The sequence below is a fragment of the Ictidomys tridecemlineatus genome, chromosome 2, assembly GCF_052094955.1.
Source record: "Ictidomys tridecemlineatus isolate mIctTri1 chromosome 2, mIctTri1.hap1, whole genome shotgun sequence".
In the NCBI taxonomy this organism is placed as follows: domain Eukaryota; kingdom Metazoa; phylum Chordata; class Mammalia; order Rodentia; family Sciuridae; genus Ictidomys; species Ictidomys tridecemlineatus.
The window spans coordinates 72,334,955-72,348,200 of record NC_135478.1 but is presented as its reverse complement, the minus strand read 5'-3'; the positions used below and the strand labels follow the sequence as shown (position 1 = coordinate 72,348,200).

The window sequence follows — 13,246 nt, the reverse complement described above, 5'->3', positions numbered from 1 at the left end:
AAATGTTAATAATATATTCTACTTTTTTTTTTACCCTTTATTTTATTTTTATGTGGTGCTGAGGATTGAATCCAATGCCTCGCACGTGCTAGGTGAGCGCTCTACCGCTGAGCCACAACCCCAATCCATATTCTGCTTTTCACTAGATATCATCATAGCCCTATGTATGCCATGTAATATTCAAATGAATCATTTTAAATCACAGTTGTTTCCTTTTTGATGGTGACTGTAATCACTTCAATGAACCATTAAGTGCATAGAGGGTTTTTAACATTTTTTTTTCTTTCTGGGATAAATTCTCAGGAGTGGAATCGTTGGGTTAAAAGACAGCGAACTTATTTATGGATCCTGAGATACATTTGCAGTCTTTTCCACAGGAGATTAATCAGTTGGCAGGTTTCATTTGCAATGTTGGGAAACCAAATCTTGTTTCAAATTTCCGGGGCTAAAGGAGATTAGGTATTAGTCTTTTGTTAACCTTACATTAGTATTTTATTAACTTTTTATTGATTGGATTGTTGTTTTGGATAATATTTTTATAGACGATGAAACAAGTGTGATCCTGCTTCACCTCTTGGTGATGCTGAGCTCGGGCACCCCCTGCTGCCCATTGTGACGCTGGCTGCAGGGCGGGTCCCCTAGGACGCTGGAGTCGAGGCAGAGCTGGGGGAGCCATGGCCGAGCCGCAGGAGCAGTTACTGCAGCTCCAGAAGGATAATCGAGATGGCCGCATGCGGAAGCAGGAGCTGGAGGAGTTGGTGCGCGGTCTCGAGGCCGAGAGCGAGAGCCTCACCGGGCGCCTACAGGAACTGCGCGAGCGCGAGCGCAGGTGCCCTGAGAGGGCTGCTTAAGCCGGCGGGCGGGCCCCTCCTGAGAGGCGGCGCGTTTCAAGAGTGGCTGATTTGCCCAGTCCGGCACCTCCGCTCCAGTCGTCGGGCGGGGTTATTCACCCAGGGAGCGCGAAGGGAGGTTGAAGTCTGGCATGCCAGGGACTGGGCGAGGACTTCTTTGACCTTGACCTTCAGCTGGTCACTTCTCCGTACGGTGGGGGCCGCAGAATCCTGAGCTCCCCAACCCCCCGCCGAAGCACCTGCCTCAGTTTCTCTCTGCAGTCTGCAACGGAGGCGGAGCCAGGCGGCTGGGGCTCTACGAGGGGAAGCGCGCGAGGCGGCGCGAGAGCGTGCGGAGAGGACGCGTGAACTGCTGGAGGCGGCGGAGCAGCACAAATTGGACCTGGTTGGAGGGGTGCCCCAAGGAGCGGAGCCGGAGGGCTGGGGGCCAGGATGAGGCGGGGCTAAAGGAAAAACCTGGACCGCCCCCTCAACCCTTTTCACAGGAGCAACACAATCAACAGTTGCAGGAGCAGTGGGAGGAACTGTCAAGTCAGGTATGTGCAGGGAATGGGTTGGCCTCCAGTCTTGGTTCTACTCGAATGTCCCGCTCTGGTACCTGCCGCTGTTGCCTCCCAGTCTCTGCCCCCACAAAGTACCCCCGCCTCAAGAGGCCCCGTAAATCCCGCCCTCACAAGCCCCGTCCCCAGCTCTTTTACTACGGTGGGGAACAACGGAATCAGCAGCGCGCGGAGCAGCAGCAACTCGGGACGCAACTGTTGGCACTGCAGGTACTTGGACTGAACCCCTAGCGCCGGACAGGGGCGGAGCGGAAACGTGGGCGGGGCCGTAGTGGAGCGAGGGGCGGACCCTGAGGCCCAGAGTGGGTCTTGAGGCACTGCGGGTGCAAGGTTTGCCCCGACATCTGACAGCTCTTGAATGCTTCCAAAGAAACAGCTGGAAGTGGTGGAGGCCAAGTACGCCATGCAGGCGGAGGACTTACGGCAGGTGTGAGAGGAGCCCGCAATTTGGTGGGAGGGTCAGCTTTAGGTGTCCATAGAGCCTGGGCCTGTTCGGAAGGGTGGGAGGGGTGGTGTGTCCTTTCGAGTCTAATTAAGGCTGTTGTACCCTAGGGTGCGCAGCGGACCGAGGAGGCCTGGGCCAGCTTCCAGGAGCAGAGTGGAGTCCTTCAGGTGCGGCTCCCTCGGCTCTGAGAGCCAGTCACCTCTGACTCTACTGCGGCCTCCAACCCACCTTTCCCAGACCTGGGGCAGCCAGCACCAGGAGGCCTCCTCCCCCAGCCCTGAATCCTCACTCCCATCCCCTCCAGGAGCTGCAGGGGAAGGTGATGGAGGCGGCGGCTGCGCTGGACACCTCGCGGGGCGGCCCAGAACCGTAAGGGAGTTAGTATGGTTAAGTGAGTAGGGGCGGTTGTGGCGCTAGAACAGATTGCCTATCTCTGTGCCTCTCATCCGCAGGTGGGACTCTCAGCTTCGCCGGGTGCAGGACTGCTCTGGCTCGCTGATGGAGGAGGTGGCCAGGGCCGATTGTGTGAGCGTGGGCCCGGGCTGGTGGGCTGGAGCTGGGACACTCCCGCTACCCCCCGTCCCTCCGGGAGAGATCTGGCTAGCGCAGTGCCCCTAATCCTGCATTGAGGGACACGGCTCCCTTTTCCTTCAGGAGAAGCGGCTGTTGGGCGGCACAGGGGCCGGAGGCATCAGGTGAGCCCGGTGCCTACGTGAGGGAAGTGGGTTCTCCTTTTGAGTTCCCTCTCCAGCCACCACTCATCTGTCCATTTGTCGGTCTGCAGGCTGTGGGCGCTAGGTGCGCTGCAGATGTTGCTGTTGCTCCCGCTTGGCTTCCTGGCACTGCCGTTGCTCTATGTGTTGCTGGTGAAGCAGGACTCCATCCACCAGGGCCTCCCGCACCTCAGCTCAGATGCTGCCTTTCGCCGCCTGCGCTACACGCTGTCCCCACTACTGGAGTTGCGCGCGCGCGGGCTGCTGCCTGCTTAGAGCCATCACGCTGGCCGTGGCCGCCTGCACCTTAGTGTCTCGTGTGGTTTCTGGGGCGCCTGAGGGGAGATACCCGGGGCATGAGGCTCGTCTCCCCCCCCACCCACTAGCGACCCACCCTGGCACTTCAGAGTTGATAACGGTTCTACCAGGAGGGCCTGCGTCCAGGAAGGAGCTCCGGGTCCCAGGCCTTGGGTTGGCCTTCTCCACAGCCTCGGTTGCTGCACTCACTAGCCAAGTCCGAAGTTGGTCTGCAATTTATTAGTGAATTTGCCTGGGCCTAAGGGATTAGGAGGAGGCGCTGGTAGGTCAGATTTTTTTTTTTTTTTTTTTTATGGAGGTCTGTGATTCCTTTGGATCCACTGCTAGTAGTTATTTAGGTCCCCATAGCATCCTTTGGTTCTCTCTGGGTAGGATCCCCATCCTGGTGGCCATTAAGTGTTCCTTCCTGTGGCAGCTTTGCTTTCTTTGCCCTGGGCATAGCTACTAGTGCGTTCTCAGACTGCCGGCTTCCTGTGGAATTTTTTTTTTATTTGTGAGAAATTATTAGTGGAAATAAGCCATTTCTATTTTGTCTGAGTATTGTTATTTTAGCAGTGAAATTGTTTAATGTAACTCCTGTACACATATACTTTCTTGCAATAACTTTTAAAAATATTTTCTTGTTGGGCACAGTGGCGCTTGCCTGTAGTCCCAATGGCTCTGAAGACTGAGGTAGGATTGCAAATTCAAAGCCAGCTTCAGCAAAAGTGAGGTGCTAAGCAACTCAGTGAGACCCTATCTCTAAATAAAATACAAAATAGGGCTGGGGATGTGGCTCAGTGGTCAAGTACCCATGAGTTCAATCCCTAGTACAAAAAAAAAAGGTTTTTTTATTAATTTGTAGGTATTCTGAAGGCTTTGTTGTTAAATTTGTTGATGGAACCCTATGTTCCAAATTTAAGAATTGTGCTTTGAGTTCTAAGTAACCATTCTTGTCTGGAAATCATAAAGACATTCTCATATTTTCTTCTTTTGTGGGGGGGCGGGCAGGGTGTTGTTCTGTTGCCAGGCTGGCCTTGAACTATTGGGTGCTTGATCCGCCCTCTTCAGTCTCTGGAGTAGCAGTGACTACAGGTCTGGAGCCACCACACCCTGACTTCTTCTAAATTATTATTTTTTTTAATTGTAGATGAGAACGATACCTTTGTTTTTCTTTTTAATGTGGTGCTGAGGATTGAACCCAGTGCCTCATACTTGCCAGACAAGTGCTTTAACACTGAGCCACAACCCCAGCCCCTCTTCTAAATATTTTAATGATGTGCTCAGACTGGGATGTTTAAAGTGATTATTGATATAGGTGCATTTATGAGATATTATATTTTTTACTGTTCTTATTTTTTAAAATTTATTTAATTAGGTATATATGACAGCAGAATGTATTCTGATTCATTGTATACAATTGCAGCACAACTTTTCATTTCTCTGATTGTACACCATATAGGGTGGCACCATATGTGTAGTCATACATGTACCTAGGGTCCATCTCATTCCATCATCTTTCTTGCCCTCATGCCCCCCCTTCACTCCTCCCTCCCTTTTGCCAAAGTTCCTCCATTTTTCCCATCCCCCCCCCCCCCCCCCCCCCGCTCCTTGTAGGTCAGCATCTACTTATTAGAGAGAACATCCACCCTTTGGTTTTTTGTGATTGGCTTAATTCACTTAGCATGATATTTTCCAACTCCATCCATTTATCTGCAAATGCCATAATTTTATTCTTTTTCAATGCTGAGTAATACCACAGTTTCTTTATCCATTCATCTATTGAAGGGCATCTAGGTTGCTTCCACAGTTTAGTTATTGTGAATTGAGTTGTGATAAACATTGATATGGCTGCATACTGATTTAAATCCTTTGGGTAAGGAGTGAGATAGTGGGTCAAATGGTGGTTCCATTTCAAGTTTTCTAAGGAATCTCTATACTGCTTTCCAGATTGGTTGTACCAATTTGCAGTCCCACCAGCAAAGTATGAGTGTGCCTTTTTCCCTACATGTTGCAGCCGGCTGGCTGGGCAAAATAACGGGGTGGGTGAGAGGAACATGCCTAGATTGATACAGCAGGAGTAGGAGCCCTTTATTGTAGGACAGGAGCGGTATTTATACATTCCACACAGCTTATCTTAATTAGCATAAACTAGATACATCAGTCAACCAATAAGAAATTTTCACACTTAATGGCTTGATGGCCTTCATAAACCACTCCCTCTGGCATTTTGCCAGGCGTCATCCGGACTTGTTTATAGACTCTAATATTCCCCTGGCAAAATGCCAGGCGTCATCCTGACTTGTTTATAGACTCTAACACCTACATCCTTGCTAACATTTGTTATTTGTATTCTTGATAACTGTCATTCTGATTGGTGTGAGATATATCTTAGTTTTGATTTGCATCTAATTGCTAGAGATGTTGAACATTTCTTTATATAATTTGTTGATTGAATGTATATGTTCTTCTGAGAAGTGTCTGTTCAGCTCCTTAGCCCATTTATTTATTGGGTTGTTTGTTTACTGTTTTTATTTTTGTATTCTGTATTCCACTTTTTTGCCTTTTGTGCTTTTATATTTTTTAAATTTTTTTCTCATATTTTTGTATCTTTTTTGTATCATTTTTTGTTTTTATTTTTAAAAATACCTTCATTTTGTTTACTTACTTTTTAATAATTATTTTTTAGTTTTAGGTGGACACAATATCTTTATTTTATATTTATGTGGTGGTGGGGATGGAACCCAGTGCCTCATGCTTGCTAGGCAGGCACTCTACCACTGAGCCACAACCCCAGCCCCATCTTTTGTGCTTTTAATCAAACATTTTATTATTCTGTTCTTCTTCTTACCTAGCATATCAATTATACTTTTAATTAATTAATTTTTAGTATAGGAATTGAACCCTGGGGTACCTTATCACTGAACTTCATCTCCAGCCTTAAATTTTTAATTTTTTTTCTTTTTCTTTTTTTTAGAGAGAGAGAGAATTTTTAATATTTTTTTTTTAATTTTCAGCAGACACAACATCTTTGTATATGGTGCTGAGGATCGAATCCAGGTCACACGCATGCCAGGCGAGCGCGCTACCGCTTGAGCCACAACCCCAGCCCCCAGCCTTAAATTTTTTAAGACTGTTTTTAGTTGTAGATGGACACGATACCTTCATTTTGTTTACTTAGTTTTTTTTATGTGGTTCTGGGGATCAAACTCAGTGCTTCGTGCATGCAAGGGAAGCACTCTACCACTGAGCCACAATATCAGCCCTTATTTTAAATTTTAAGCCAGAGTCTTAATGGATAGTGCAGGCTAGGGTGTAGCTCAGTTGTAGGGCACTTGCCTAGCAGCTCCAAGACTCTACCACTGAGGTACATTCCCAGCCCGTTTAAATTTTTGAGACAGGGTCTTGCTAAAATGTTCAGACTGTTCAACTTTTGATCCTGCTTCGTCTTCCTAAGTCACTGGGATTATAGGCATGTACCATTGTCCCAGCTTCTTCACTTTTGAAGGATAATTTTTCAGGATACATAATTCTAGATTGGTAGGTTTTTCTCCCAACATTTTTTTTAAGTATCAAAGATTTCTTTTTTTTTAATTTTTTTTAGTTGTTAATAGGCCCTTATTTTATTTATATGTGGTGCTGAGAATCGAACCCAGTGCATCACACATGCCAGGCAATGTGCTACTGCTGAGCCATAGCCCCAGCCCCTCCCCCAATATTTTAAACAAGTCACCTCATTCTTTTTTTACTTTCTTTCTTTTTTTAGTTGGATACAATATCTTTGTTTTTATGTGGTGCTGAGAATTGAACCCAGTGCCTCATGCATGCTAGGCGAGTGTGCCACTACTTGAGCCACATCCCCAAGCCCCTCTCTTTTTACTTTCTTGATTTATGAAGAGAAGCTGGATACTTTTTTTTTTTTTTTGAGAGAGAGAGAGAGAGAATATTTTGATATTTATTTTTTAGTTTTCCGTGGACACAACATCTTTTGTTTGTATGTGGTGCCGAGGATCGAACGCGGGCCACACGCATACCAGGCGAGCATGCTACCGCTTGAGCCACATCCCCAGCCCAAGAAGCTGGATATAATTCTTATCTTTGCTCCTCTTTAGTTTTTTTTTTTTTTTTGAACTCCTATGGCTTGAGATGTGCCCATCTTTGATTTCCTTGTGTGAATATATTGCCTAGTTATATTATTTTTGGCATTTATCCAGCCTAGTGTTCTCTGAACATCTTGGATCTGTGGTTTGGTGTTGACAGTAATTCGGGGGGAATCCTACTATTCAAATATTGCTCCTGTTCCTTTAATTAAAAAAATTTTTTTTTAGTTGTCAATGGACCTTTATTTATATGTGGACCTTTATATATATGCTAGGCTAGTGCTCTACCACTGAGCTAGGACCCTGGCCTTGTTCCTTTCATTCTTAATTCTTCTGGTTGGTATTCCCATTATGAGTATGTGGCATTTATAACTGTCCCATAGTTCTTTTTTTAATATTTATTTTTTAGTTGTACTTGGACCCAAAACCTTTATTTTATTAATTTTTATGTGGTGTTGAGGATCAAACCCAGGACCTTACATGTGCTAGGCGAGTGCTCTACCACTGAGCTACAGCCCCAGCCCTGTCCCATAGTTCTTAAGTATTATGTGTATTTTTGTTGTTGTCGTTGTTTGTTTTTTGTTCCTGGGGATGGAACCTAGGTTTTCCTCATGCTAGGTAAGTACTCTTAACACTGAGCAATACCACCAGTCTTTTGATATCCTCAAGCTCATGATTCTCTCCTCATCCATGTCCAGTCTACTAATAAGCCCATTGAAGGCATTCTTTATTTCTGTTGTTTCTTAGGATTTCCTCCTCTGTTTACATTGGCCATCTATTCTTGCATGCTGTGTGCATCCATTGAAGCCCTTAGCATCTCTGTTATAGTTATAAATTTTATGTCTAATAATGTGTCATCTCTGCTATATTTGACTATATTTTGTCTTTCCTTGTACCAATAGTCTGAAATGACTTGATTAGTATAGCTTTAATAAGTCATATATAAACACTGAGCCATAATCCCAGCTCTTTTAATATATTTTTTTAAAGAGAGAGAATTTTTTAATATTTATTTTTCAGTTTTCGGCGGACACAACATCTTTGTATGTGGTGCTGAGGATCGAACCCGGGCCGCACGTATGCCAGGCGAGCGTGCTACCACTTGAGCCACATCCCCAGCCCCTTTTAATATATTTCTAAATTTTTATTTTTCCTAATAAGTCTTGATAGCTAGATTTATTGTTCTTCAATATTGAAATAGCTGTTTTGCCCTTTGTATTCTCATATAAGTTTTTAATCTGCTTGTCAATTTCTAATATAAAACATGGAGATTTTGATTGGTATTTTCAACAAAACACGTCAATCTGAAGAGAATAAACATAACATTAAATTTTCCAATCCATGAACATACCTATTACTGTTTAGCTCTTCTTTCAACATTTAGTTTTTTTCTTGTGAATCTTTCATTATTTCTTTAGATGCAATCATACCCACAAAACTGTTTTATATATTGACCTGCATCTTAAAAAATTGACTATAGATATTAATTTTGGATTTTTATTTTTTTTAGTTATATATAGACACAACAACTTTATCTTCTTTATTTTTATGTGGTGCTAAGGATCAAATCCAGTGCCTTACAACGTGCTAGGCGAGCACTCTACCACTGAGCCCCAGCCCCAGCCCCTTAATTTTGGATTTTCATATACATAAATATTATTTCTGGATAAGCTTTATTTCTACCTATCTACTTTTTTTTTTTTTTTTTAAGATGGGGCCTTGCTATGTTGCCTAGCCTGGCCTTGAACTTCTGGGCCCAAGAAATTCTTCTATCTCAGTGTTCTGAGAAGTTGAGACTACAGGTGCATATCACTATGTCTGGTAAAGATTATATATGTATTTTTGTTAATTATCCCTTGTCTATATGATACTATAAAAAATTGCAGTAGGCCATAAGACCCTCATTCCAGAAGATTACCATTCCATACCTGGGAGGATGGAATATCAGGCAAAGATCAAAAAGAATGTGGATTGGCCTTACTGGGTTTCTCCCTTCAGTCTACTATATCACATTTCTTCACAGCTGTTCACTCTTCATCTAGTCTTAGCATAAATAATTTCCCTTGGATCTTTCCATCTTCAATTCTGAAGTTTCCCATATCAAAGTCTTTTTTTTTTTTTAAAGAGGGAGTGAGAGAGGAGAGAGAGAGAGAGAGAGAGAGAGAGAGAGAGAATTTTTAATATTTATTTTTCAGTTATCGGCGGACACAACATCTTTGTTGGTATGTGGTGCTGAGGATCGAACCCGGGCCGCACGCATGCCAGGCGAGTGCGCCAGCTCAGCCCCCCAATTTTTTTTTTTTTAAAGAGAGAGAGAGAGAGAATGAGAATTAATATTTTTAGTTTTTGGCGGGCACATCTTTGTATGTGGTGCTGAGGATCGAACCCGGGCCACACACATGCCAGGCGAGCGCGATACCGCTTGAGCCACATCCCCAGCCCCCCGGCCCCCAAATTCTTAACTGATTTCTTTGTATTGCCTAACTGAACTGGTTAGGGGCTTCTATACAAACCTGAAAAAAAGTGGCAACAGCAGGTACTTTTTATGTTTTATTTTTGGTGGTGCTGGGGATTGAACCCAGGGCCTTGTGCACACAAGACAAGCACTCTACCAACTGAGCTATATCCCCAGCCCTCACAGGTACATTTATCTCTTTTTTTTTCATTTTGGGTGCTGGGAATTCAACTCTGAGCCTTGCATGTTCTAGGCGAGTTCTCTCTACCACTTAGCTACATCTCCAGTCTCTGTGTTTTGAGACAGGAACTCACTAAGTTGCTCAGACCGACCTTAAACTGTGATCCCTCCTGCTTCAGCCTTTTGAGTAGCTGGGACTACAGGTATGTGCCACCACCCCTGGCTTATACCTCAGTTTCATCTAGGGGGCACATCTTTCAACATTGTAACTTTTGCAATTATCAAGAATATAAGTAACAATAAATGTTGGTGAGGATGTGGGGAAAAAGGTGCACCCATACATTGCTGGTGGGACTGCAAATTGGTGCAATCATTCTGGAAAGCAGTTTGGAGATTCTTAAAAAAATAACTAGGATGGAGCCACTATTTAACTCACCTAACCTTCTCTTCAGTATATATCCAAAGGATTTAAAATCAGCATACTACAGTGATGCAGCCACATCAATGTTTATAGCAGTTCAATTCACAATAGCTAAGCTATTAGAACCAAGCTAGGTGCCCTTCAACAGATGGATGGATAAAGAAAGTGAACACAATGGAGTATTTTACTCAACCATTAAGAATGACTTCATGATATTTGCCAGTAGATGGATGGATCTGGAGACTATTATGCTAAGTGAAACGAGCCAGTCCCCAAAAGCCAAAGGTCGAATATTTTCACTGATATGTGGAAGCTAGGGCTGGGGATATAGCTCAGTTGGTAGCACAAGGCCCTGGATTCAATCCCCAGCACCACACACACACACACACACACACACACACACACACGCACACACAACTAAAAACAACCAATAAAAAAAAAATACATTCCACCTTTAAGAGATGGGGATGATGATGTAATCCAGTGATTTAGTAATCTGATGTAGGAGAATACCAGGCCAGTCTCAGTAATTCAGAGAGGCACTCAGCAACTTAGTGAGAAACTGTCTCAAAATATAAAAAGTGCTGGGGGTGTGACTCAGTGGTTAAGCACCTCTACATTTAATCTTCCATACCAAAAAGAGTTGTGGGGCTGGGGTTGGGGCTCAGTGGTAGAGCACTTGCCTCAAATGTGAAAGGCCCTGAGTTCGATAAAGATGATGTGTTCAACTACAACTAAAAAATATTAAAAAAAAAAAAAGAGTTGAGGGATACAGCAGTTGTGTAGCATGTGGGAGGCCCTGGGTTTGATCTCACACACACAAAAAAACCTATTAGAGTCTTTTTTTCCTAATATTTTTAGTTGTTAGATGGACATAATACCCAATGTGTTGAGGTTCGAACCTAGTACCTCACATGTGCTAGGAAGTGCTCTACCATGGAGCTACAACTCTAGCCCAAGTGGAGTGATTAGTCCATTATTTAATATAATTATTGATATAGCTGGATTTAAGTCTATAATTGTAAGATTTCTCTATATCTCACCAACTTTTTTTGTGTGTGTGTGGGGTACTGGAGATTGAACCCATGAACCCATGGCTTTGAACATCCTAGGCAAGCACTCTTACCATCTGCAGCAGCCCAACATGTTATTTTTTGTTCTTTTTCTACCTTCTTTGGGTTAATATATACTTTTGAGACATCTAAGTTGCTAAGACATCATCTTGCTAAATTGCCTAGGATAGGCAAGATCCTTCTACTTCAGTTTCAACTCTAGCCCCTATTTTCTTTATTTTATGTGGTGCTAAGGATTGAACCCAGTGAGCTACAGGCCCAGCCCTAATTTAATTATTAGCATTTTTTTTTAAATTTCTGGTGCTGGGGATGTAACTCAGGGCTTTGCACATGCTAGGCAAGTGTTCTACCACTGAACAATCTACACTCCAATATTTTTAAAACCTTGTTTTAACTTACACATTAATTTCTTATTTATACTTTTACATATATTGCTCAGGCTTCAACTGCTACCTGAAGCTGAGTATTGATTCTTCATCAACTCTGGCAATTCTAAGTTGATAGGAGCTTCTTGTTCATCTTTCTTATTCTTCATGCTGTGGTAATTTCATCATTTTAGTAATTCCATTGCCCTTTCAGGTGACTGGTTTTCTCTTTACCTCTGACCCATTATTAAGCCAATCTTTATTTTCCATTTTTAGTAATAGATGGACACAATGTCTTCATTTATTTTTATGTGGTGCTGAGGATTGAACCCAGTGCCTCACACGTGCAAGGCTGGTGCTCTACCACTGAGTTACAGCCCCAGCCCTAGCCAATATTGTGAATGAAAAAAAATTATTTTCTGGCTTCGATTCTTTTTTTTTCTACCAGAGATTGAACCACACAGGGGTGCTTAGCCACTGAGCCACATCCTCAGCCCTTTTTATTTTTTATTTTGAGACAGGATTTTGCTAAGTTGCTTAAGTCCTTGCTAAGTTGCTGAGGCTGGCTTTGAACTTGGGATCCTCCAGTCCCAACCTCCCAAGCCACTGGGATTACACTGCACCTGTCTTAGTCTGCTTGCCTGCTTAAGATAGAGAAGATAATGGGTTAGAATAGATAAAGTTATTAGGAGCTAGTCAAGCAACAATTTTGCAGTTCCAGAACACAGCACCTCTAAGAGATGACAGCAGAAGTGATTGCCCATCATGGGAATGACTAGAGCAAATGCAAATGAATGAAGCTTGCGCTTAGGACAAAAACAAGTGGGGTAACCTCCCTGGCAGTCCTGAGAGAGACAGACGGCTCTGAAGCTGGCAGGAATCAGTTGCAGAAATCAGTTGAGGATAACACAATGTTATTTTTGGCATTTGTGTGAGGCTTAAGCCATAACTGGTGTGTCTGGGCCAGCAACCTGCGAAAGTCCCATGAGGGCAATTCCCGAGCAGGAAAAGCAGGTAACACTGAGCCTTCCCCCTTCAGAAGCAAAGCTAGGACACAGATAAATTCATCAGTCAAACCAGGCACAGTGGTGCTCACCTGTAATTTCAGAGACTCAGGAGGCTGAGGCAGGAATATCCTGTTTGAGACCAGCCTCACCAAAACTTTGTAAATAAAAAGGGCTGGGGATGTAGCTCAGTGGTGGAGTGCCCTTAGCTCAATTCCCAGTACTGCAAAAATAAAATTCCAACAGCATTTTTTGGGGTTTTTATTTTGTCCATGTTAGTTCAATCTTAAGTTGCATATAATTTTTTTATACACAAAATACTTCATGTACCTATGTAATAAGCCAGGTAGGGAATGTATCCAGTGCAAACAAAAGATTCACACCTGTGCATAGACAGCACCATCAGATGATTGTCATCTCAGTCTCTCTGGCATCACCAAGCATTGTCACATGGGGCCATGCCTAAGGAAGGAGCAGTTGCCAGGTTCTAGGGCTTCAGTTCTTTTTCCTATAAAACATGCTGCTGGGTGAAATGGCAGGGCCAACAATAGCTCACCCATTTTGACCATAGTGTGGGAGCTTCTTGAGGGACAGCTGGGGGCAGAAATGCTCTCATGCTCCATGATTGTGGGGTGGCCTTTGGGAAGGGCCACACAGGGCAGAGGGCTGGGCTTCAGAGGGCCACTCCTTAATAAGGGATGTCATTCTGATAGTATTGGATCATGTCATAGGTCCGGCTCCTAGAAGGTCAAAGCAAGAGAGTAAAGGGAGGCTATAAGGAG

General features: G+C 43.9%; 2 protein-coding genes across 8 annotated transcripts in view; one reads left to right on the top strand and one right to left on the bottom strand.

Moving 5' to 3' along the window:
- The first annotated feature begins 665 nt into the window (after window positions 1-665).
- On the top strand, window positions 666-12,712 carry Tmem191c (transmembrane protein 191C). Of its 7 annotated transcripts, none has more exons than XM_005334485.5 (10): window positions 666-829; window positions 1,113-1,236; window positions 1,337-1,387; window positions 1,541-1,621; window positions 1,782-1,838; window positions 1,964-2,023; window positions 2,161-2,225; window positions 2,309-2,381; window positions 2,511-2,551; window positions 2,641-2,874. In XM_005334485.5, the coding sequence occupies exons 1-10, from the start codon at window positions 675-677 to the stop codon at window positions 2,843-2,845; spliced, it is 912 nt and encodes a 303-aa protein (XP_005334542.1). In that variant the 5' UTR covers window positions 666-674; the 3' UTR covers window positions 2,846-2,874. The 7 variants fall into 7 exon arrangements, with proteins under 7 accessions (XP_005334542.1, XP_040145196.1, XP_040145197.1 ...); XM_040289262.2 differs by having other exon boundaries at window positions 1,529-1,621; XM_040289263.2 differs by lacking the exon at window positions 2,641-2,874 and adding an exon at window positions 7,987-12,712 and having other exon boundaries at window positions 1,337-1,621.
- Pi4ka (phosphatidylinositol 4-kinase alpha) overlaps window positions 12,710-13,246 on the bottom strand; it is a 136,306-nt gene continuing 135,769 nt past the window's right edge. Inside the window, exon 55 of the mRNA XM_005334488.5 lies at window positions 12,710-13,204. Within this exon, the coding sequence (XP_005334545.1) occupies window positions 13,153-13,204 (52 nt within the window). The 3' untranslated portion in view covers window positions 12,710-13,152. The remainder of the gene's footprint in view (window positions 13,205-13,246) is intronic.